The following is a 23,341-nucleotide window of genomic DNA, read 5'->3' on the forward strand; positions in this document are numbered from 1 at the left end:
ATATTTGGAGTTTACATGTTCTCCCTGGGGTCGTGTGGATTTTCTCCGGGTCCTCCGGTTTTTCCCTCCATATTTATAATCAACATCACGCCTTTAGAGTATGTGGCTACTATAGATTTCCACACGATAAGCCACTTTGTTGACCAGGTCGCTTCTGAAAAAGAGCTATAAAATAATAAAAATAAAACATAATAAAATAATTCTCACGACGTTTCGGCCACAAAGCAAGCAGCCGTCCTCAGGTGAAGAACAGGTCTGTCAGAAAGACAGCGTCTGTCTGGTGGTGGGGGGGGGGGGTGTACGTGAAGAACAGGTCTGTCAGAAAGACAGCGTCTGTCTTTCTGACAGACCTGTTCTTCACCTGAGGACGGCTGCTTGCGTTGTGGCCGAAACGTTGTGAGAATTATTTTATTATGTTTTATTTTTATTATTTTATTATTTCCATTCTACGTGACTTTACCGAAAGAACCAAGAAGATGAATCCCTGCAGTCACGAAAGTTTTAAATCGAAATTTAAGAGCTATAAAGCTCAGTGGGCCTGACCTGGTAAAGAAGTAAAAAGTTTAGTTTAAGCTCCTGGGTTGTAGTTGAAACAATGGACACATTTCATAAATGCCCCCCCCCCCGCACCACCATGTGTGGTGGGGGAAAAGTGCAGGTACTCTCACGTCTTCCAAGAGGTCTGGCCGGTGTGGAAGAGTAGGCCAAATACCCTCTAGAGGGGCTCTAGCTCGTGGAGCAAGTAGTTCAAGGGCTGCACCTCTTCCTATTGGTTAGGAACTGATCACGAGCAGAGTCAAGTAAATCATTCTTGAGGAAAACATGCTTGTATATTGCAAAATAATCAGTCCCATCTACAAAGTGGTATGCCAACAATCAATGATATAAGCGTAATTCATATTTATGTGAAGTAAATGTGATGTTCATCATTGGATGTATTTTTTACAAACGGCGTGGTCATCTATGAACAACTAAAATCCTTCCGGAGAAAGCACAAACACCTCAACTTAGTTTACCGCACATACACTGACACTCCAAAATAATCCGCGGATCCCATCATGTGCTACATCCCTGGCCATCCACTACCATTGCACAGGAGCGGAAATCCACAACATTTCGTAATAAAACCAAAGAAGGTGACGAGTGGTGAGGCTCACTCCTCCTCTCGTTCTCGAGGCACCGCCAATTTGAGACAATTAGAATATGTGGAGTGAGGAAAACAAAGAAAGAATCCCATAATGTAAAGTGGTAACCTTGTTTTAATGTATGTATGTTGAACTACTTTCACCGTACATAGCCAGCCGTGCTTATCGGAGGTGCGGGGGAAGGACAGGAAACTAAACACAAAAAGTAGTTTGAAAGAAAAGAGTTTTCAACTTACATTTCTATCTTCACTTAAAGCTTTCGTGACTGCAGGAATTCATACCCCTTGGACGTTTCGATCGCAACACAAGCAATCGTCATTTTCACCTGAGGACGATTGCTTGTGTTGTGATCGAAACGTCGTGATTTCTTTTTCTATCTACGTGACTTTACCGAAAGACCCAAAGAGTATGCATAGCTCTAGTGGCTTTCTAATATCGGAAGGAAGAGTGTTCCACACGGCGCATCTGAAAGCGTGCGATGCAGTGACCATCTTTGCTCAATGGTTTATCAGTGAGGGAGAGTTGACAGGTAATTACAGGCGTCAGATTCTCAGTTACTCCAGGAGGCATACATGCAGTAGCAAATTGCAGTTTTTCAAACACAATAGCCATCACTTAATTTTTGCAAGTTAAGTTTTTAGTATTGACCCAACAACTGTGCAATTGTTCTAGAATGTATCGATATTTACTTAATGTAATAACAAATTACAGAACCTGTTTAACGGAAAATGTTGCAGTGCATCGAACATGTGAATTGTTACTTGGGATGCATTGCACCTCCGATTAGCACGGTTGGCTACGTACGCGTAGTTCTAAAGAAGTTCAACATACATTACAGTACAAGTACTGTGAATGGAAATATGAAGCCATTTCATTTAAAGCTGAAGCACTGCCACCCACTGGTAGTGATCTATTTCATCCCAAACAACGGTGGGTGGAAGGGATATGAAAGACCCGATTCATGTCGCTATTCTGATCATCATTCCAAGCCTTTTTGGTAGAATGATGGCCATTTTCCTGCATAATCAAATTTTTAAAAAATCCACATTTCCTTTGTCACGTGCAACGGATTGCACACAGAAAGCCACCAATACGGTCGAACTGTTCATTGCAAAATGGGCAGGGATCAAAGCAGAGGCAATGATGGTGTACATTTTCCGTTTAATTGCGGAATCATATCCATCACCCTTTTTGGCATGTCGATTTTGATGGATGATGACAATTATGCAGTTGATGATGATGTGACGCTGCTGCTGCTACTACTGATGCTTCTGCCACTGGATGATGCATTGATGCTTAAAGTAACACGAGATGATGCATCGATGCTTCAAGTAACACGACAGTACGATCTAAATTCACTCAAACCATTTGCGGGATGTAATGAGCTGCACATCCAAAACACAAAATTAAGGACGCTTTTGATAATACAAGTATTTTGGTGAGAGGGAAATGGAACTACAGTAGAGAAATTAATTACATTGATTACATGTTCAACTAACTGAATACTTACAGTAACTGCTTAGGTTCTTGACGCAACATGCAGTTTAACATTAAAACATAGTTCGATAATCGTTTCTGCCTACATATATGCAGGTGGAGTTTCGATGAAGAGGTTATTTTTTAACTCGTCCACAACTGAGCTAACGTACAAAGTGCATGGTTCTCAATGTCGGATGCAGGCGGTGACGACAGCTCAGTGGATGAGTTGCTCGCACTCCGTGAAAGATTTCGAGTTGGTCAGTCCCACCACATCCTTAGCTCCATTCCACAATGGATGACGTGCCATCGCATTTTTCTTTCGCCTGATTTTGAATAAGCCCAAACCCTGCATTGCACTGCTATAATGCAAAGTTAATGAGTATAAATTTACAGGAAACATTTACATTTGCAACCACTGGACTTAGAACGACGAGTATGGTCTCTGGAAGCCTGTCCCACCGGCCTCAAAGGACCAGCAAGCCTGGACAATGGACACAATTGAATGTTGTGCTAAGTTGATGACCATCACGTATTCATATCGGCAGGTGAATCAAAAGCACCGGCAGTTTATTTTTGACTTGGCGTGCACAAATGTCAAATGGGAGAGAAGTAGGTCACGAAGGGGTAAAAGCAGGTCGGTTGGAATGAGCCCAATTGAGATTGGTATGAATGATAAGATAGCTGGTACTTTTCCATCCTCAGTGTTTGGCTTTTATCCAAGACACGTAGAATATTTCTGTAAACCCTAGTCCGAGTAATTGTTCTGTTAATGTTTCATGTGGGTATAGTGTGTGGCCAAGTTAAAATGCATAACCTGCTGTTAAACATTAAAATCCAGTTCGATAATTGTTTATCCCCGACACATACGCACATGGCGTCCATGTGAACGAAAAAAAACCTCTGACATACTGTATACTGCATTCTGTGCGTCTCCCACGTGTAAAGTAGTAACCAAAGTCGTTTTCCTCTACCTATGCTGCTGCAATAAACGCTTGCATCATTGTGCAGCTAAAGCATGAAAAATATGATGCTACAGTGTAGTCATTATCATCATTAGCCAAGATAAATCCACTGCTGGATGAAGGCCACCGCATCACGGTCATACAAATACAACAATTCATATCCCTTCTGCCTGTTCGCTGAACTCATCTTTCCATGTCTGCGGTGGCAATGGCCTCAGTTGTGTTCCCGTCTTTGGCTGCCACTCCATCCGTTAGGCTCGACCATCAGCTGCCATGCCATAGGAAGGCTACATATTACAGGTAGGAACAACAGTTCCACACTGCCCACCAGGGATTATTTGTCTGTCGTGCATAGCCCCTCCCAAATATTTACGCTCCCGGATTGGTTGAAGTGCGTCATGTGACCGCGAGCTTTCTGTCGTGCACGAATGCGCTGTCCAACCAAGTTCCTACCTGCCCACTCCGAAGGAACGTGTTAAAAAAAAACTTTGAATTGAAGGTCTTAACTATTAGTTTGATCCCATTTTCAGCTCTTGAGGCCTGCATAAGGCTGAGAGCATTTTGGATACTTTGTGGTGATCACATGACATGCATGCAAGGCATGATGGGAGTTGTGCATTCCTGCTTTATGAGCACACCATTTGTGAGCATACGGTTGCGTCTTGTTAAATCTTATTGTTTCCAAACTGCATGCATATTCATGTTATGATAGATTTTCTCATCAAACAGAAACTGTTGCATTTTAATTACGACTGAGCAAAAGTAACGTTGTCAACACAGCTCGGAGTTAAACATTGTAAAAAAACACTTTCAATTAAAAGTAAATCATTTGTAAAGTGGGATGTGTTGGTGTAAGGGCACATGTAGAGTGGTCAATTTTGCATAATATTATTTTGGAGAATGTAGCACCATTGATTGGACATCGCTCTAGTAAAATTACTGTGTAGGGTTTTTTTTACGGTTGTGCTGTGTGGTCCTCTGATGTGATTTTTTCTTGGCTTGTTCTCGGTGTTGTTGCTCGGAATAATGTCCCGACATTTGGTCCTACATGCTGGGAGCTGATTCAGAAATGGAGCAATTCACAGTTCCTGAACCGACTCAGTTCGAGCACGCATTTGGAGCGAAGCGTCAGACGACGTGCCAAACAAACGCACGGTTCGACTCGAAAACACATCGCAGGGTTGTCACTGCTGTAAATGTCACTGCGTATGGTTGTGTCGTACAAACAGCATTCGTTGAATACAGCAGCGCAGGTGACATTTGGGAAGGCTATGTAGGCGAGAGCTCCAGGCTTTGAAGTTGGAGTGTCACTAACCACTGTGAAGATACTGCACGGTATTTAAAATTACAGTTAAAGGGAAACACATTTAGCACTGTTTAAGGTATTTTCTCATCTAACTCTCAACATGTACTATCCAGTAGTGCCTTCAAGAAAGGCTATATTTCTAATCCATAACGCCATGATTTAACTCTTAATTTGTTAACAACGTGCTTATCGTGATAAATGTTTATGAACGATATAAAATGTTCAATACACTGTACCTCTTAAATTACAGTCACTGATGTATCGGTAAGATTTGTGTGTTTCAAGAACACATTTATTAAAGTGTGGTTAAGGCCAGGACCTTGCCAAGAGCTCGTTTGGAAAATTATTCTCACCTCTGCCTGGTATGAGAGGCCCGTGTCATTTTGAAGCTCGTAAAACTGAATAGAAATTGTCTTGTCATACGGGTTACGGACAATTGTGAAAAAATGATCGGTTAATGGTTTGGAACGATCTGTGATCTCTCCTGTCCTGAGGTATCATTTGAAACCATTGTGCTTAAAGTCACCATTTCACCGACATACGCAGTTGAGATTTTTATGTTACCACATGCACGGTTATATAGGCGTGACAATCATGCAATTCATCCCTCGAGCAATAGCAACAGAAGGCCATGTTACAGCATGACACTTTTCAAGAAAACTGGTTTTTAGATTGTGGACATAACATTCCTCACAATGCTCAACCTTGGAATCCCTTCCCCCATAGTCTGTCTTTCTCCAAGTTCTTATAATCTTACTCGATTCAAGAAACACAAACTATGTATAATGCTTTCAAGAGTGCTGTTTTTTTCTGGCCACTTTGCATTATGGGCTTATGGGCCCATGCGCAGCATCCGTGATAAAATATAAGTAAATGGTAACAAATCTTTCAGAATAATAATAACAGCTTGCAATGTAGATTTTCACCAATAAATCAACTTGCATGTATTTAGGTATGTAATAGACCCATACTCCCTTTAACCGATAAAACTCCACTGCAGGCATCATGATCTTCACTGGAAACTTTGGCGGATACACATGTTACTCAAATCCTAGAACATTTACCCTGGCAATGTTTTTCAAAACCAAATCTGGCTGAAACTTGGTCTCCTGCAACCAAGTTTCAAGCCACTGATCCTGAAAGTGGCCTCATGTTCCCACAACTTTACATTGATGAAGCCCCTGGGACACTGAACTGTGGGGTGCATGCCAAAGAACGGATAGAGTTCCACAAAATTGTCTGTGCTCGAGTGAGCAGACTTGGGTAAACGCAGAGGTGGATATCGGTGGGTCTGTTATTAAAATGTCCATTGTTAATGTGTTCCTCTTCCCTGTTAAAGTTTAGATTTTAAAGCAGACAGCACACAAGCAGCAACATTACATTTATGCTAAGGATGAGTGGAATGCTGTTGCTACTTGAAGTGGCTGCAGATTTTCCTGCAGCTAACAAAAAATAATTTAGCTTTTTGAGGGCACGTTAAAATAACTTTCACTGTGATAAGAAAAAAATAGTTCCATTAGCCCTCGTCCGGGTTAGACAGCTGGCATCATTGCTGCAGAGTTTAGAAGATAACCAATATCCAAGGTGGTGAGAAATGTTTTGTGGTTCAATATGCACATGCCAATATTGATAGGGGTTTTAGTGTACACGATGGGGGTGGGAAGCAGCGGGGTAGTGGCATGGAGTGACTGAGGAACACAACCAGGGCTGTTTTAACGGAGAGGCTTTTCAAAAGCTTCAGCCCATGGCCTCGGGTTTTTGAGGGCCCACAAAAACGTATACTGCTTTACAATGGCTGAAGCGCAAATTGTAGCACTGGCAATTCCTCATAAATAATTTGGTAAATAAAACCGTAGCATCACAAGAAAGTGTATTACTCACGCCTATCAGTTGTGTGCCAAAATTCAAGGTTTTGCTCATTTTAACTTTGATTTAGCTTTACAATTTGTACATCACATTCAAAAAGTAGAATTGAAATAACCAAAGTAAACAACAACACTATACAATGTTTGGCACGCGGTAAGGGTGGTGGTTAAATGGTAAACAACGATGGGGGCTTTAAATTATAACAGCGCCCATCCAACTTTGATCTGGCCCTGAACGCACCTGGCTGCCCGTATGAGCTGTGCTGTGGCGAGGGCTGGAAGCAGCTGGTGACGGAGAGGAGGGCGCGTGGAGGCTGGCTGGACATGCCACCGGCATCCTCCTGTGAAGACACACATCACTATGAAGCACTCAACATGTCAAAAAGGACTACATTTGAAGTGTGGTGTGAGTGCTTCGTCAGTCGTCAGGAAATAATACATTTCCATGACCATAATCTGATTTGAAAATAAAATGTTAAAAAATACTTTTGTGCCGTGCAGTCACGCTGCGAAAACAGACACAACTGTGAGATAAATATAAAAGGCAACCTCCATATCTTCAAAGTGCCGTCATCTCCGTCATGTCAATATTAGTCGAGATGCTTGTGTGTCTGTCTTTGTGTCTCTGTGAGTGTGTCTTGTCTCTCTCTCTCAAATTTCACACTTAAGTTCTAATTTAGCAATCTTTGGAAGAACGTATTCAACCAGGCTATGCCTGTAACTATATTTTGAAAGTGTACCAATTTTTTTTAAACCATTACATGCCAAACAATGTAATGTAGACGTTTATTATGACACCGCCTACCTTGTCTAAAATAAATACAGAAGATGAATATAAACAATGAAAACTATTTACAACCTTTAGTCAATCCACTTCTGGATAAAGGCCTCCCGATACTGTGTCAGTTGTGGGGGTTGTTGGACCACAATTTCACCGCATTGCCACACTGGTGAGTACGGGTGTGTAATGATAGGAGGTTAGGGGCTCCCAGGGCCAGTTCAGATATCATCCACCACTGATGTTAACTGTGGCCAGAAATCGAACTGGGGTCACCGGGTTTGTAGCACGATACACCCACCAATGCTTCACCACTTGACCCCCCAGACAATGAATATATCACACTTAAATTGCCGGAAACCTTATCCCATAATTACACTCGCACGTGATCTCTCTTTCTCTCCTTGCCATCCCAATGCTTAATCCCCAAAGGTTATTTTAAGCCATGTCAGGCGACCCTAAGCACGAGTAAGCGGCAATCGCGTGAATACATTTTCGCGATGCTGACCACATGTAATCAAATATTTCAAATACCGCACTTACTTTTTATAAAAGTTACTGCTTAGGGTTTCGATTAACTTTAACTATACCGCACAGTTTCGTGTCTTATTCAAAGTGGAAGCCGCAGCGCACACTTTGAAAGCATTCGCTTTCACTTTGGTGGCACGCGTCTGCGTTGCTTGGGATAGCACGTGGGACGAGGTTGGCACAGATAAGCAGCACGCATGCTGCAGATCGAGCGTGTTTGCTCCATCAGAAGCAAGAGTGCATTTATTGCACGATGGAAATTGCCAGCAGGATTTATACACTCCATTTTATACATTGTACAGTACTCTGATTGATTTAAGGTTTTGTTTGTTTTCTACGTAAATTCAATTCACGAGGCGGACAGGTTGCTTAGAGGTTAAGAGTTCCGAGCTGGCAACACCGAAATTATCGGTTCGAATCTCGGCAGGAGCCTCCGATTAAACCAAGTTCCCAGTGTTTGCGACATAATGGTCTCAGCCCAGTTACCAATGACTGCTCAAAAAACGCACCAATGCCTTCACACACAAAATAACATCGCTTCAAATGTGGTTTTCTGCATAGTCGGAGTTTGACTTCTATATTTGGCGGGAGGCAGGGGTTTGCATTGTCCCCCACATTCGGAATCGCGAGTGCATATCAATAATTTTTTTTATTTTAATCTTAATTGTAAACGGCTAAAAATAAATTAATAAAGGTGTCCAGTTTGGGGGGTATTGCCCCCCGCTCTAAACTCCACCCATGGTTTTCTGCTAAACTTGGTTAAATTGAAGTGATCTAAAGCAGGGCAGATGGGAAAGTGCTGCCCCCTAGTGTAGATAAGAAGTCACTTTAAATAGTTTCAGAAGCGATTCTGTGATACCTCCTTCCGCGAACCCATCTATAAAACGAGTCAATTGGCTGCTTGGCGAGCGTTACTGGAATGGTTATCGGTTCTCACGAACCGAGCTGAAAATATCATCAAAGTTGATGACGACATGATGTCGAAGGTACGCAATGTCATGGGGAATGATGTCGCCATGGAAATTGGACAGTGATATCATCTGGTCACGAATGAACTCCGTGGAGGCAATCAGGACTCAAAGAAGAAAAGCAGACTATTGAGACCAATGGGAAAAAAAGCATAGGGTAAAGCAGGAAAATGGAGGTGGTGGAGATAAGTTGGATCTAAGGCGCTAAACTCAAGATCAAGCGGGACATGGAGTACAGGATGCCAAATTATTGTGTGGGTGAGGTGGAAGACCAATAAGACAGGCAATTTAGGTGCCTGCAAGGACAGAGAAGAGCAATTGGAGAGAGGTGGGAAGACAGCTGATGAAGCCAGAAGACATTTATTGACAGCGGAAGATGTAGAGGTTGAAACTTTAAATAAAGATCAATTACAAGATATAGGAATTTGAAAGCAGATAAATACAGCAAGAGTGAACGGGCAATAAATTAGTGGCGCAATTCAGAGAAAAGCACTGCGAACAGAACACGGATTGTTCGGAGCGGACTGTGGCAGGTGAGTTTACTGCTTCTGCTGTGGCTGCAGCTGTTTCTGTTCCAGCTGGTGGCCGCGGAGGTCACCTGGTGCAGTCGCAGGTGCATGGTAAGGTGGGCGGATGACAGCATGATTGGGAGGTGCCTGCTGTTGCTGCCTGCTGCCACTGCGGTCATCAGCTGATGTCGTAACGCTTGACTAGTGAGTCCCCCCCACTGCAGCTGTTTCTGAAACTGAGTTTAAATGCGCCCTCGCACTACGGGAATTGGAGAGTGGTGATCATCGGATGGACATGTGAGGTTGTATCATATTTATAAATGGGCAAAAAATCGTTCAGCTGTGGGGCACTGCAGAATACATGGCAGTGTCTATACAAAGACAAAAATACCCCATATAGCATTAACAGACTATTGGGGAAGGTGCAGTTAGCAAGGACCTATGAAGGCCAGCATGGCACACGAGGGGGTGGGTGGCTAGCACCATGCCCGGCCACCTTTGTCTCCCTAGTGGCGATGTTTATATACCGTACCAGGTACTCATTTGAGGCTGAGTTGACCTAGGGGAGGCTAAGGACCGATTAAGATAATCGTCACTGGTGTTGGCCGTGAGTGCGAATTTATACACATGTAGTGACTCAGAGGCACTAAGAGTAGGAGGCACTCTGGTTTATTATTATCAAGTGGTGACGACAGCGACGAAGGCACGAGACGACAGCGATGATGGTGACGATCTTTAGCAGCAACGACGACGACAGGGATCCCACTCTAAACGACAGCTCCGAGCTCCCGCTCGAGGTGCCCTTTTATCCTCCCAGCGTGGCCTCGCCCCGCCCCGGCCACGCCTCCCTTCTGGAACCAACTAGCGGATTCCCGCGCTCCCCTCACGTGCCCCTTCTATAACATTTACCCTACATCCCTCTCTGGTCTATCACGTGACCTTCTGTCAGGCAGGGCTGCTGTAAGCTGCAGATCCCTTTCCCCGCCAACAGCCAGCGCTATGCTGCTACGTGACCGATTCTATGTCACTACACATACACAGATAGACACACGATACACGTAAATCCAGTGAATGTATCATTTTAATAAGGAACTCATTGCAGTATTTTTTTACTACAAAATTATCTCAAATGTCTGTTTTCTCTATTTCCTTGTCTGCGCACACGAAGGGGATAGTTTATTTGCTTAGCTGTGGGAAGACTCAGCCTACAGAGCTCGTAAAATAATCTTGGCCAATGATACTCCCACTTGTGAGTACACGCAATCAGATGCCAATGGGTTTGAAAGGCATCCAGAAGGTTTCAAAACAAACACGACAGCAATGATCAACCACATTATTACAAAGCAAATAAAAACCAAAGTGATCATTCTCATTGCACATGATCAAGGCACTAGGGTTTGACAGCTTTGTCTCTACGTCGCCTGAACAATGATACATCCAGTTCTTCCATACTGCTCCCACGAAAAACAGTTCTAGAGATCTGCTCCACATATGTATTTGTGCTCCAAGGAAGTGAGTGCAAAGTTTTCCTTTAAAGTGGCTGCTGTTTATTCGCTGGTGTTATATTTTCGCTGGGCTCACAGCGCACATTTTCCACCTTTTTGATGGGACTTCGTTTGTGGCGGAGGAAATTGTTCGGCGAAGGAAATCGTTCAGCGCAAGACGCTGTGTCAACTTGTTACACCGGAGCATGCAGCAGGTATGCAGGCGAGAGTGTGCCGAGTGTGGCAGATCACAAAAAGCAGCCAAATCCACCCAAAAGCTTCGCAAGCCTGGGGCTGCACTTCAAATTGGGTCGGATTGCTTTTTCATGCATGGAGCTTCAGGCGAGGTCCACCAAGCACGCTGCCACACCCATCGGTGCCAGGACTAATGGGTCGGTTCATGATGGCCCACATAAATCTGTGTGTTCGCCTGTTTCTGGCATCTGGACATCCTCAATTGGGCAGCCAAGTCAGCGGGGGTTGCATTAGTGGTGTTCACGCACTCACCGTAGACTGTAGCTGAGGGTGACCAGCACTATCGTCTTCATTCCTTGACTTTGTGCGACGAAGGTTGTTTTCAATTGTAACCATTTTCTTACGTAGTCATTTTATTTTTAATGCTCCAACTGATTTAGAGGGGCACTCATGGGACTGAGTGTCCACTACGTGCAAACTGCCTCGTTGGCAACTTGAGCTAACCACTTGGCTACATAGCCACCTTGCAAGTCATGGTATAACCAAGTCTCACAAATGGGTCTATTCATTATGACCCCCGTGAACAGACATTATACCTTGGCATCACTGATTTACCTTCCCTTTAGATCCCACACACTTCAATTGTAAAGAGGCTAAAAGACAACGTTGTGAGTTTCTTTCACTTTATCCTTGTAGTTGATTTAGTTGGTACAATATTTAGGTTGTGACGCTGCCCTTTTAAAAACATGTAATGCAAAATGAAAACATAGTTTACTGGTTTCTTGATAAAAAACATTTAAATGATCGCTTAACGGGGCCCTGAAGTTTACAAAATTGGTGTTTCAGGATTAAAATCACAAGAGGGCTCAGCTCACATTACGATCTTACATCCAGTTATCTCCTCTAGACGGGGCGGAGATATGTGATGGATTTGTTGTCAAAAATCAAGGCCCTATATTAACCTTTACACCGTTCTTAGACCAACTGAATGGCCAACAGGGTGAGAACTTAGTGCTGGTGGTCGGGTTGGGTAAGTAGAGTCACACGAAGCACAACAAATACATCTCATTTGATAGCTTTTTCGTAATGGAGGAATAACAGGATCTTTTTAATGGGTGTCCAGCTATCATTGAACTGAAGGGTTTAGGGCCATAAACAATAAAAGTAATGTAACTATTGCATGGACCACAACGAAAAGGTCACTCTTGCTTTAAATTATATCTTGACAAACTAGACCTCAAATATGTGGCATTCAAAGCACTTGTCATTATACAGATTTGCAAGCAATGTCAAATGACTATAATGTAATGATACAGTAAAACAAAAGGTACATGACAAAATTACATTTTCACAATATTCTCACTTAAAATGGTAACTACTATAATTTACTGTCACAGCCAAGTATGGTGAGGTTCTTCCAAGCAGCTGTTCCACCACCGGTGACTTTTCAAGGCCACATTGGGGTTTTAAGACAACACAGTTAAAAGGGCTTTTAATAAACAGCTCCTTAAAACCAGCCTTTACTGCCGCACGTGGTGCATGCTGGTTTGTAGTTACAGACACCCTAGCCCCGAAGAATGTACCAGGGCAATGCATTCCCTTAACCGCAACCACACCGTGCCTCCGTGTGACATATCACTGCTGCAAAGGATATTTCTAAGAACCTCACCAGGAAATGCATGTATGGTTACCGTTTACCAGTGATGGTGATGGTGGCTCATTGGGGGCCCTCAGTAGAAATATATTTTGGGAACCCTCCCTTCCAATCCAAGTGAAATGACAAAATGAATACAAATCAACAACAAAATTTAAAGAGAGGAGAGAATTGTGGACAAAAAAAGTGGCGTAATTAAAAAAGAGATACCGATGAGACAAATTAAGTGAGATGAGAGAAGAGAGCTGCATACAAAATATAGATTAGAGGTCCATTCGTTTTTAAAGGAGTTGGCTGTCAATGTCCATTAAGCTCTGAATTCCAGCTGATATTTGGCACCTCCCTAATTTTTCATGAATCCGTTGCTCCTTGAGCTATCTGGGGCCCTAAACTTTGTTTCTTAATTAGCTTTTTACCTCGCTCCATCACAGCTACAGTACTCTTTGTGCTCTTATAATGGGTATTTTACAGCTTTGTAAGTACATTTTAGTACAATTTTCAAATATAACAACATTTTTAAGCATAAAACAGCACTCACAGATGTATTATTTCGAAGTAGGAATTTTTCATTGGTGGCAAACGTAGACAAAATGTCACGGGCTGAAAGATCCCAAGCAACATTTGGCATTATATTATGATTCAGCTTAAACTTTATATTATGTTTTCAGTGGAAAATATGAAACGTCGTATAGTCACGTCAAAAGGTTCAAAGAAAATACCGCATAAGTTTTCGCAGTTGTGCCATATAAGTTGTATGATGGATTTTTGGCATTATGGATTTTTGGCATGATGTCTGACGTTTTGGCTGAGAGTGGTTTCTGCTTGGTTCTGAATTTGAACTGCTTCCATTGAACTGAATTTAGGACTAGATTTGGCTCTAGAATAAGCTTCCAAATGGAATGTGCGATGTCTCCCCATCACCACAGTTGCCGCCAAAGCCCTGAAATACGGCACATTCCTACACTGCGGCAAAATGTGTCTTGTTATCCGCAGTTATCAGGGAGATACTATTCGTAGTTAAGCAAAGTTTTTCCTCTCTGTGAATTAGGTAAAAATGTCTTCTTATTCACAAAGTGTGGCCCTTCATACATATCTATAGGCTCATGCTTGGAGTGTCTTAGCGTGGTGGCTTTGTATGCAAACATACAAAGCTGGATGCATGCTTTGTAAACTACCTGCTGCAATGATTTAATTGGCTGAAATCCAACAGTGTAATTTAACTAAGTTAGTCCTTCAATGATATGATCAAGCTTTGACAAGCCAACTTTGTTCCGACAAAGTGAAAAGATAAAAGGTTAGATTGTTATGTATCATGGATATCAGTACTTTACTTGTATGTCTGGTAGTACCAGTGTTTATGAGTCTTTAACAGTGCAATAAAGGACAATGTAACCATAAAACAAAAACACAGATGTTCACAAAAGATACTTTAAACGTGTCCAGACATACACGCACGTGATTATTTACACTCTCAGTACTCGATCCCAGAGGACATAAAGTGTTTATAAAATATTTGCTTAATGTGAGAACCAAAAAAACCAAGAGAACACTTTGCAACTACAAATAAAACTCAATATACAGGACTGTAGTTACTCTTTGGTTCTTTCGGTAAAGTCACGTAGAAAGAGAAAATAATCAATTAAATAATATCATACGACGTTTCGATTGCAACACAAGCAATCATCATCAGGTACAAATTAAATAGAAACAAAAGCTTGTAAATTTAGAAATATAATGCAATATAACACAGAGAGTCGGCTAACATAACAGTCAACACCCTACCTGGTTGATTACGTTCTTCCAAAGATTGCTAAATTTAAGAGAGAGAGATTAAACACAGAACAGGAGACACATAGACAGACACGTAAACAGAGAGATAACACAGAGACACACAGAGAGAGAGAGACAAACACATTGGCACACAGAGAAACGACGCCTCTGTGTCGAGGCCTTAAATAGAGAGAGGGGGGTGGGGCAGAGAGGGAGGCGTCAATTGTGTGTTGACCGACTCTCTGTGTTGCATTGCATTACATTTCCAAATTGTTTGATTTAGTGTGGTTTCTCTCTCTGTCTCCCCTTGTTTTGTTGCTCTGGTCTCTCATTGACATTCTAATTTCTCAACTGCCCCTCCCTCTCTGCCCCCCTGTTAGTAGGCCCCGCCCACTGTTAGTAGGCCCTGCCCGCTGTTCGGGTTCTCCACTCTTCTGCTGGCCATCCCAAAAAATGTAACATAAATCGATTGGTGGACGAGCGTTCACGTGTGCAGCCCCCACAGTCTGCAACACTCTCCCGTTACACATCCGACATATAAAATAAATTAACTTATTCAAATCTGACCTAAAATCCTAATTATTTGCCCAGAAATATATGCTGGGAAATAGGCATTTATATTATGGTCAAACTGGCTCGTAAATTTTCCGCCACTCCACCATCCATCATGTGAAGGTTCTCCTAAATCCGGTGAAATGTTGGGATTGTCGTATGCGGTATGGAGACCGAACGGATTTATTTATCTTAATTTATCTTCTCGATGATGATCATTTTCTTTACTCTTTGGTTCTTTCGGTAAAATCACGTAGGTATAAAATAAAATAAATCAAAATCATTTTCTTGTTTTGTGCATTTTTTTCTTGCCATTTATTTATTCATCTTTTAGTTTTTTTTATTTGCTAAGTAGTGGGGTTTTGTTTGTATGTCATCTGTGTAAGAGACTGGCTAATTAATGATGCGGCGTTGTGGGATGCAAGTGCATGAATAACGCTCTATAAATTGTTATGATTATTAGGCCCCACCCCTACTGCTTTATCTCCGCCCACTACTTCAAGTTGCCACGCCCATCGCCCCCATCCCCAGTCAAACATGAGGCCAGGGAAATGTTACTCTGGTGGGTGGTTAGCGACCAGATGTTCACAAAATATCCAGGATACTGGAAGTATTTCTCGAACTGGGACGTTGGGTAGCCTTACCCCGTAAGCATATTGTTTGCGTAACATTTGCAGAGTCGAATAATAATCAATTCTTGGGCGTGTGATTCGAAGCATGTATTATTTGATTATTTAAAGTTTTAATTTCATTTATGTATAACAGCATTGTTCTGGCTCTTATCTATTTACATATAATTTGCATAAACCTTCAGTAATTGAGTCTACGATGCACAATTCAACAGCTGCGGATGGTGGCTCAAAATTTTGGTAAGTTTGGTGCCAGCAACGGGGGGGGGGGGGGGATAGAAAGTACTGCACAATAAATAAACTAATTACAATAAATACGTCCTTCAGTGTAGGGGCCGTCCATAAATGACGTCACGCGATTTTGGGCGATTTTTGACCTCCCCCCCCCCCCACCTTGTCACACGGCGTCACAAAAAGTCAGACCTCCCCTCAAATATGACGTCACAAAGCTCTGCCCCCCCCCCCCAAAAAACATGCTTCAAATCGCTTTAAACTATTGTCATTGTAGTGCGTATTTAATGTGCCGCTGCACTCTGATGATATAGGAGAAAACATTTATAAAAAAAGTCTATTTAATTAAGTAGAACGTGTTGTCGATATTTATTTAAAGTTGCGCATTTTGATGTGACGTCACATTTCTCACCCCCCCTCGTCACACATCGTCACAAATGTCTGACCCCCCCCCCCCCCCAGGTGCGTGACGTCATTTATGGACGCCCTTCATCACTTATAGACCATCAAATCACTTCCATCGTAACTCACACCGCCACCATCACCATAATAACCGTCACGAGTATTCTCACCATTACTACTACCCCCACCACCACCACCAACATGAATGATTTCCTCTCAGAGACGACGAAAGGCACGTGCTGAGCACCGATGGAGGATATTTGCATAAGTGGATGTGATTATTCAAATTTAATTTGCAAAGGCGACTTGTGTTTGGCCATGGGGCGATGATTGGCTTGCGGCTATGAAGCCCAAATTAAATAAAGGGGGGGGAGTGGATTGAATCGGCTATTGAGATTTTTTTTATTTTTTTTTATTTTTTGTTGCCCATTCTACGGGAATTAATTTAGAAATTTAAGTAACTTCAATTAGTATTTGTTGTAATAATCTTGAAATCCAATAAGTTTTTGTATCTACGATTTGCTGCCACTGCAAAATACGGTCATGCGCTAGTACAGTGCTGTATATAACGCTTTAATAATAACACAATTTAGCTGCAAGCTGAACCAGTGAAACAAATGTCTTGTGTGATGGCAACGAAAGTGAATGAAATACTGCGCTACATTTGAATTTAATTACAAAGCACATCTCCATCAAGTTAGATTACTTATTTTGAGCATTGGGGTCCTAGGATGGAAAGCGCATTATACATTTGAACGATTGAATCTTGACTTAAAGCTTTCGTGACTGCCGGAATTAATATTATTTGGGTCATTCGGTAAAGTCACGTAGATAGATTCAAAGAAAATAACAAAAAATAACAAAAAACATCGACGGTTCGATCGCAACACAAGCGTTCGTCATAAGGATCGTGACTTTACCGAAAGACCCAAACAATTTGAACGATTATTATTACGTTCTGTCCCACCCTCTGGCAGAGAATTTAATTCAGTGTAGGAGGATTTAGGTATCTTTTCTGGCTGCTGATACAGACGCGTGGGATGACATTTAACAAGTAGCTATGGATCACACATGCTGGGCAGTCAGTGTGGTCCATGACACTGGCGGAGTCAGTGGGGTGGGGTGGCACGTGCCCCCCAAATGATCCGATCGAAATCCCTAATTTCGATCGGATCGTTGGGGTTTATTAGTAATACATCGGCATTTTGTGACCCCCACTGCCACTGTGCAGCATATTATTACGTGCCAGGGACTCTATGAGATGATATGACAATAATCTCAGTCCATAATTGGCAATTAGTAACGGCAAAGCCGTTATAAGTGACTCACAGAATTGTGCGCAGTTGCGTATACAGTCCACGACTTCCCTGAAGAGAGCGCGATGCCGATCACGCACGGTTCGAATTCGACCCTCGATCGATGGCTGCGCCATCGCCGCACACGCGTCGAATAAAAAGCAAGGGACAAGTCTTTACTAACAACTCCTATAATTTTTCATGGCTGGAGGAGTTGTCCCCCCTACCTGAAAATCCTCTGCCATTGGTCTATGAAGGCTATTTATAAGCCCTCACACATGGCAGTTGGTCACTATGGTGGTACTGGTTGTCCATGTGGTGTAATAGTGATGACTTTGGCTGCGGTGTGGTGGTTGCGGTGTTGCAAATGGTGTTAATGATGGGAATATCAAAGCTGTCTCTGACATAAGAGGTGCCCTTTGCACACACTGGGAATTTAAGAGGCAAACGTGGAGAGATAGACACAGACGTGCGGGGAAATGGAGCCAGTGCTTACACTTGGGAGATTATACTACACATTTCATGCATGTCAAAGTGCAAATAAAAATAAAAGTTTTAACTTTATTTAGTTTCACTAGGTGAGAAGTCAAGAGACCAGGATCGTTGCGCCTCTGATTAGCACAGTTGGCTACGTACAGTGCTAAGCAGGTCAACATACATACATACATATGTACCATCCCGTAAATCATAGTTGGCAGAATGATTTATTATAGTTTTTAAGAAGATAGCCAGGGTGGAGCAGTGACGCAGTGGTTAGCGCATTGCCCTATGAACGCGATCAGAGTTTGTTTTTCGGCCATGGCTAACGACTTTGACAAATGATATCTCAACCGGTCCTGAACACCCCCTACTGATGGAAAGGCCATAGCGTGGAAAGGCCTTCATCCAGCAGAGGATAAACAAAGGGCAGTACATAAAAAAAACATAATTGCATCACATTTCAATATATCAACAATGGTGGATCTGGGAATTGGTAATACAATTATTACAGAGTGAAATCGTAAAAAGTTATTAACGAAATGTAAAAAAGCAATAATGTACTCGTGTACAAGATAAGTCCCTGGAATACCCAAAAAGATAGGGCTAGAAAAGGACATGTAATGTATCTACACTGGGTTTCCAATGTTATCTTTGTATAGATGAGTGAGCAGATTGCTTTGTCCCAAAACAGCCAGGGATGCGGCTTTGAAACTAAAACACTGTATAAGACAGGTACCCATTTACTGCAACAAATCTTACGCATGTGAAAGAAAGGTGGTTGTACCATAACTATAGAACGGCCAAAATAAAACTCAAAACGCTGCACGGATGATTTATTAGTTGCTATTTCACGTTTCATGTGCTCAAATATCCTCGCATTGCTTTGCTGGCCCATGGCTGCAACCAGCTGCAGGGCACAAGGCCTTTGGCACGGGGCTATTTTTATCAAAACACTGCATTATAGTTGGGAGGTGGCGATACCGCGAAAGCCACACGCTGGAAAAAGTGCAAGCGGTGCATCCCCGACATGAAACCAAAACAATAAATCAAGAACTGGGAACTGCCACATGACCTTCCCTACAACAAAAATACTGCTTCGAAACACTCAGATAACGGCCTCCACCCACACGCCACATGCTGCTCTGCCAACCCTCCAGACCAACACGAACCCAAATCAATAACACCACTCCTCCCGCCACGTGGGGCTCTCCTGATCTAATCCCAGCAGGAACGCTATGTACCCAACCAGCCCGCAATGCCATGTCATCCCATGTGAGAGCCAACGCAGTAGTACATGCACAATCGAGCTAATCTCTCCTGGTGGTCCTGAGCTGGTGTTTGAAATTCCACATCCCTTAGTTTATCATAAGGACAGACCACAAAATGGTACTCGTGTTATCACCCCTGAAGCAATTCTAGGATGAGTAAGCTATTCCAATGTCCTTCATTTAGTAAGGTGGGGGCCAAATGAGATGCATTATCCAGTTTGCAAGGATGACTTTGTAAATGGTCATCACTTAATGACAGGTAAATACATGTGTTGTAGTCCTTCGGAAGACCAAATAGTTTAACCCTCGCTTCGTGACTGATGGACTCATACAATGATCTCTGTGCACTTGCTGTGCTCACTACTCGTGCATAAAACGTCGGTTTATGCACGTGTGTGTGTACTGTTGTATATATTTTGTGACAAATTGTGCCCGGTATCGTGCCCTCTAGTGACGAGCGTGCTGGAATTGCGTGATGGATCAGCACTGGGTTGCGATGAACCGTGTTCCGATATTCTAAATAAATCCGAGTAAACCCTTAGCTGCGATGCCAATTATTTCACGTGCATCGCGCGTAATATCTGCCTGACTTTGAATGCATCAAATTAGCGGTGACTTGTAATGATATTGGCGTGATGGAAACCCGATGTTAATTTCACCACGCGGGGTGTAGTCCTTTGTTGGGGGGAGACTGAGAGAGGAGAGATGGCGAGGGGGGGTGGCAAGGGAGCGTTGTCTCTGGAGTCGCGACCCGCTGTAATCACGTCGCAGGCCGTTGTAAACGCATTATCAGTCATCATAAACGGGGTTTCGCCACAGCCCAATGCCGTCTCCCGGAGCTCTCTTCCCAGTGCGGTGTCCCAGAGCCGGATTTAGGATTCTTGTTGGGCCCCAGGCGCTTCTGTTAACTTTCTCCAGTTGGTGCCGATGCTGCTGCTGCTGCCCCATGTCACGACTACTGCCGCTGGCATTCGCTACAGCTGATTTTTTTTTAACTGTCTCCGATCAACAGTACGACAACAACGCTTGTCTTCCCTTGCACTTACTCTCTGTTGTGCGAAAAATGCCATTTGTAGATGTTATTGCTAATTTTGCCATGAAAATTTTTCGAAAAGTTCATCGCCGCTGTTAATTTCTCTCACCTTATGAAAAAAACATTGACGTGACTCTGTCTCTTTGTGTATATACTGTGCCTATCTTATAGAAATATATATTTAAGAAGATATCTTTGTTACATGTTTTATCACACAAAAGCATTATCAAATTATTTTTCCGTAGGCCCTTTAGTTTCGTAGGCCCCAGGCACAGCGCCGACTGTGCCTGTTGGATAATACGGCCCTGCGGTAGATGCTTGCAAGAGTGACACTGTTACACACTCTCTGTCTCTCGCTTATACGCAACTCTACACTGGTTACTAACCTACACACAACGCTAGCCGTCTGACACTGATGGCGCTGAACTAAGACAGCCAACTACGTCTAGCAGCACAATTATCAAGTGGTGACGACAGCGACGAAGGCACGAGACGACAGCGATGATGGTGACAATCTTTAGCAGCAACGACGATGACAGGGATCCCACTCTAAACGACAGCCCCGAGCTCCCGCTCGAGGTCCCCTTTTATCCTCCCAGCGTGGCCTCGCCCCGCCCCGGCCACGCCTCCCTTCTGGAACCAACTAGCGGATTCTCGCACTCCCCTCACGTCTCCCTTCTATAACATTTACCCTAGATCCCTCTCGGGTCTATCACGTGGCCTGCTGTCAGTCAGGGCTGCTACAAGCTGCAGATCCCCTTCCCTGCCAGCAGCCTGCGCTATGCTACGTAGTGACCAATTCTACGTCACTACACATGCATTCACTTAAATCGGCAATATTTAAAATGTGATTAATAGGTCCGGAACCTGCCTAAGGGGTCATATTGTATAAATTGTGACACACAAGGTGAGCATCTAAAGACAAATTTCGTCAAATTAAGACTGATGAAGGTATTTAGATATCAGCAGCAAATGCAGTTTGGTGTATGCTTCATGTTGGACTAAAAGAAAAATTCACATTGTCCAGCAGCCTAGACACATCACGAATTTAGTCTTTCACAATGAGGCACGCACGCACAGTTTAGTGCACCTTTGTCCATTTTACCAACGTAAAATTTTCTTCATGAAGCTCACAAATAGCTCAAGCCTATTTACATATGACGCTGCAGTTTCTTAACACGACCAAGTGTGATGCCTTGCACAACAGTGTGCCATATGAAAACAAGCATACTCGATTCATCCCCAATGACGCGTGCATTTAAACCACCCGAGCAACTTAACCAAGTCAGAGAGAAGATAGCAGTACCTCCACATCATTTGGCAAGAAATGAGGCAAGGGTTGGACCTCACACCAAGCAACTTTGTAAGGAAGGCGGTAAACTCATTTTAAGAACATGCCTTCCATCCACAGGTGATCGGCCACTGTGCTACGCCAGACATTTGGCGAGCACGTGCATTTCTGGGTCACACACTGGCCAGTCACGGCACTGATACCCAACACTCAAAGGTCGCTGCTTAGCAGCAACAATAATTATATTTATATGTTGGTGATATGTTGCGATATTAAAGTACTGTACTGCATCGTCCGTATTAGCTTAAATAAATTAATCGTATGCCGTGCTTTGTAAATTCACTGTTCAATGGAGGACTTCCCATGCCGTGTCAGTCACGCGGGGCTCATTTACTGTACGTCACCATACAATTGAGTGCAGTCTGGTGAAGCAGCAATGTGCATTTGATTTCAGACCTCGGCTGACATCAGTGAGAAGTGATATCTCAACCCGTACTCACCCCACCTCCACTCCACAACTACCACACTAACCAGTGAGGTGAGGTATGGTCAAACAACCCCCATGATCTACACAGTGTGCGGAGTCCTTCATCCAGCAGTGCATCATCAAAGTGCTGTATAATTTTTTTAAGTGAATTTTGTTTTATATATATAAGGGGATGTTTTGATTTATTAAAGCTGCCACACAGTAGTAGGATAGTGTCTGAAAACATTTGGTAGCACTTGACTTTTGAACCCTTTTATTTTTCTGCTGAACAAGCCACGCTTGTGTGTTTGTATTTTAATTTTCATTCATAATATTGCGGAACTTTAACACATATAAACATTAATCAGGGCCAGTGGTAATTAAATTGGTAAAGAAATAAATCAATGCAATCACGTGGCACTTTTGCATGGCAGTTTTGTGCAAGAAATAAATGCAATTACGTGACACTTTTGCTTGGCAGTTTTGTGCATGTTTACGTAGCGTTACACGTTATTATTTATTACTAACAGCTTTGAGTAAAGGAATTAGCAAGTCTCATCGTTTGTGTGGCCTTATGCAATGGCCACATCCCCAAAGTGAACTACAATTTCTATGTTCTGATTCGTCGGTGAGACGACCACACCACCACCTTGGTAAGTGAGTGAAAATAGCTCCTTGTTAAAAAAAACACAGATTTGTTTACAAACCAGTTCATCCAGACACTGATCCGAGACAGATACCGAGGTGTGGGGGCCGTTCTGCCAGATTAATGGCTCCGTTTGTTTGAAACAGCTCTTCAATCTCTAATATGCTGAGCCCTGTGTAACCTTTACCTACAAAAGGTCTGCCAGCATGTCAAACGCATTTTATAAAGTGGCCGCGGATGAAGTGCAGACCAAATCTGTGAGATTGACAGCAAAGGGCAAATCATAGGCCAAGGTTCAGCACAATTGGAGAAATTCGTTGCTATGCAAGTTAATGCTCATTATAATGCCAGCTAACCCCTTGGGCAAAAGACAATAATTACAGCATTGATACAATCGCCAATGGG

The 23,341-nt window shown here is 42.9% G+C and overlaps 1 protein-coding gene across 3 annotated transcripts in view; it reads right to left on the reverse strand.

Annotated features, from left to right (window-relative positions):
- The window catches only part of LOC144940977 (growth factor receptor-bound protein 14-like), a 134,033-nt gene that overhangs the window by 81,971 nt on the left and 28,721 nt on the right, over nucleotides 1–23,341 (reverse strand). For all 3 annotated transcript variants that reach the window (XM_078867458.1, XM_078867456.1, XM_078867457.1), the window contains exon 3: nucleotides 6,999–7,098. In XM_078867458.1, coding sequence (XP_078723584.1) covers nucleotides 6,999–7,098 — 100 coding nt within the window. The remainder of the gene's footprint in view (nucleotides 1–6,998; nucleotides 7,099–23,341) is intronic.

The sequence above is a fragment of the Lampetra fluviatilis genome, chromosome 2, assembly GCF_964198595.1.
Source record: "Lampetra fluviatilis chromosome 2, kcLamFluv1.1, whole genome shotgun sequence".
NCBI classification, from domain to species: Eukaryota; Metazoa; Chordata; class Hyperoartia; order Petromyzontiformes; family Petromyzontidae; genus Lampetra; species Lampetra fluviatilis.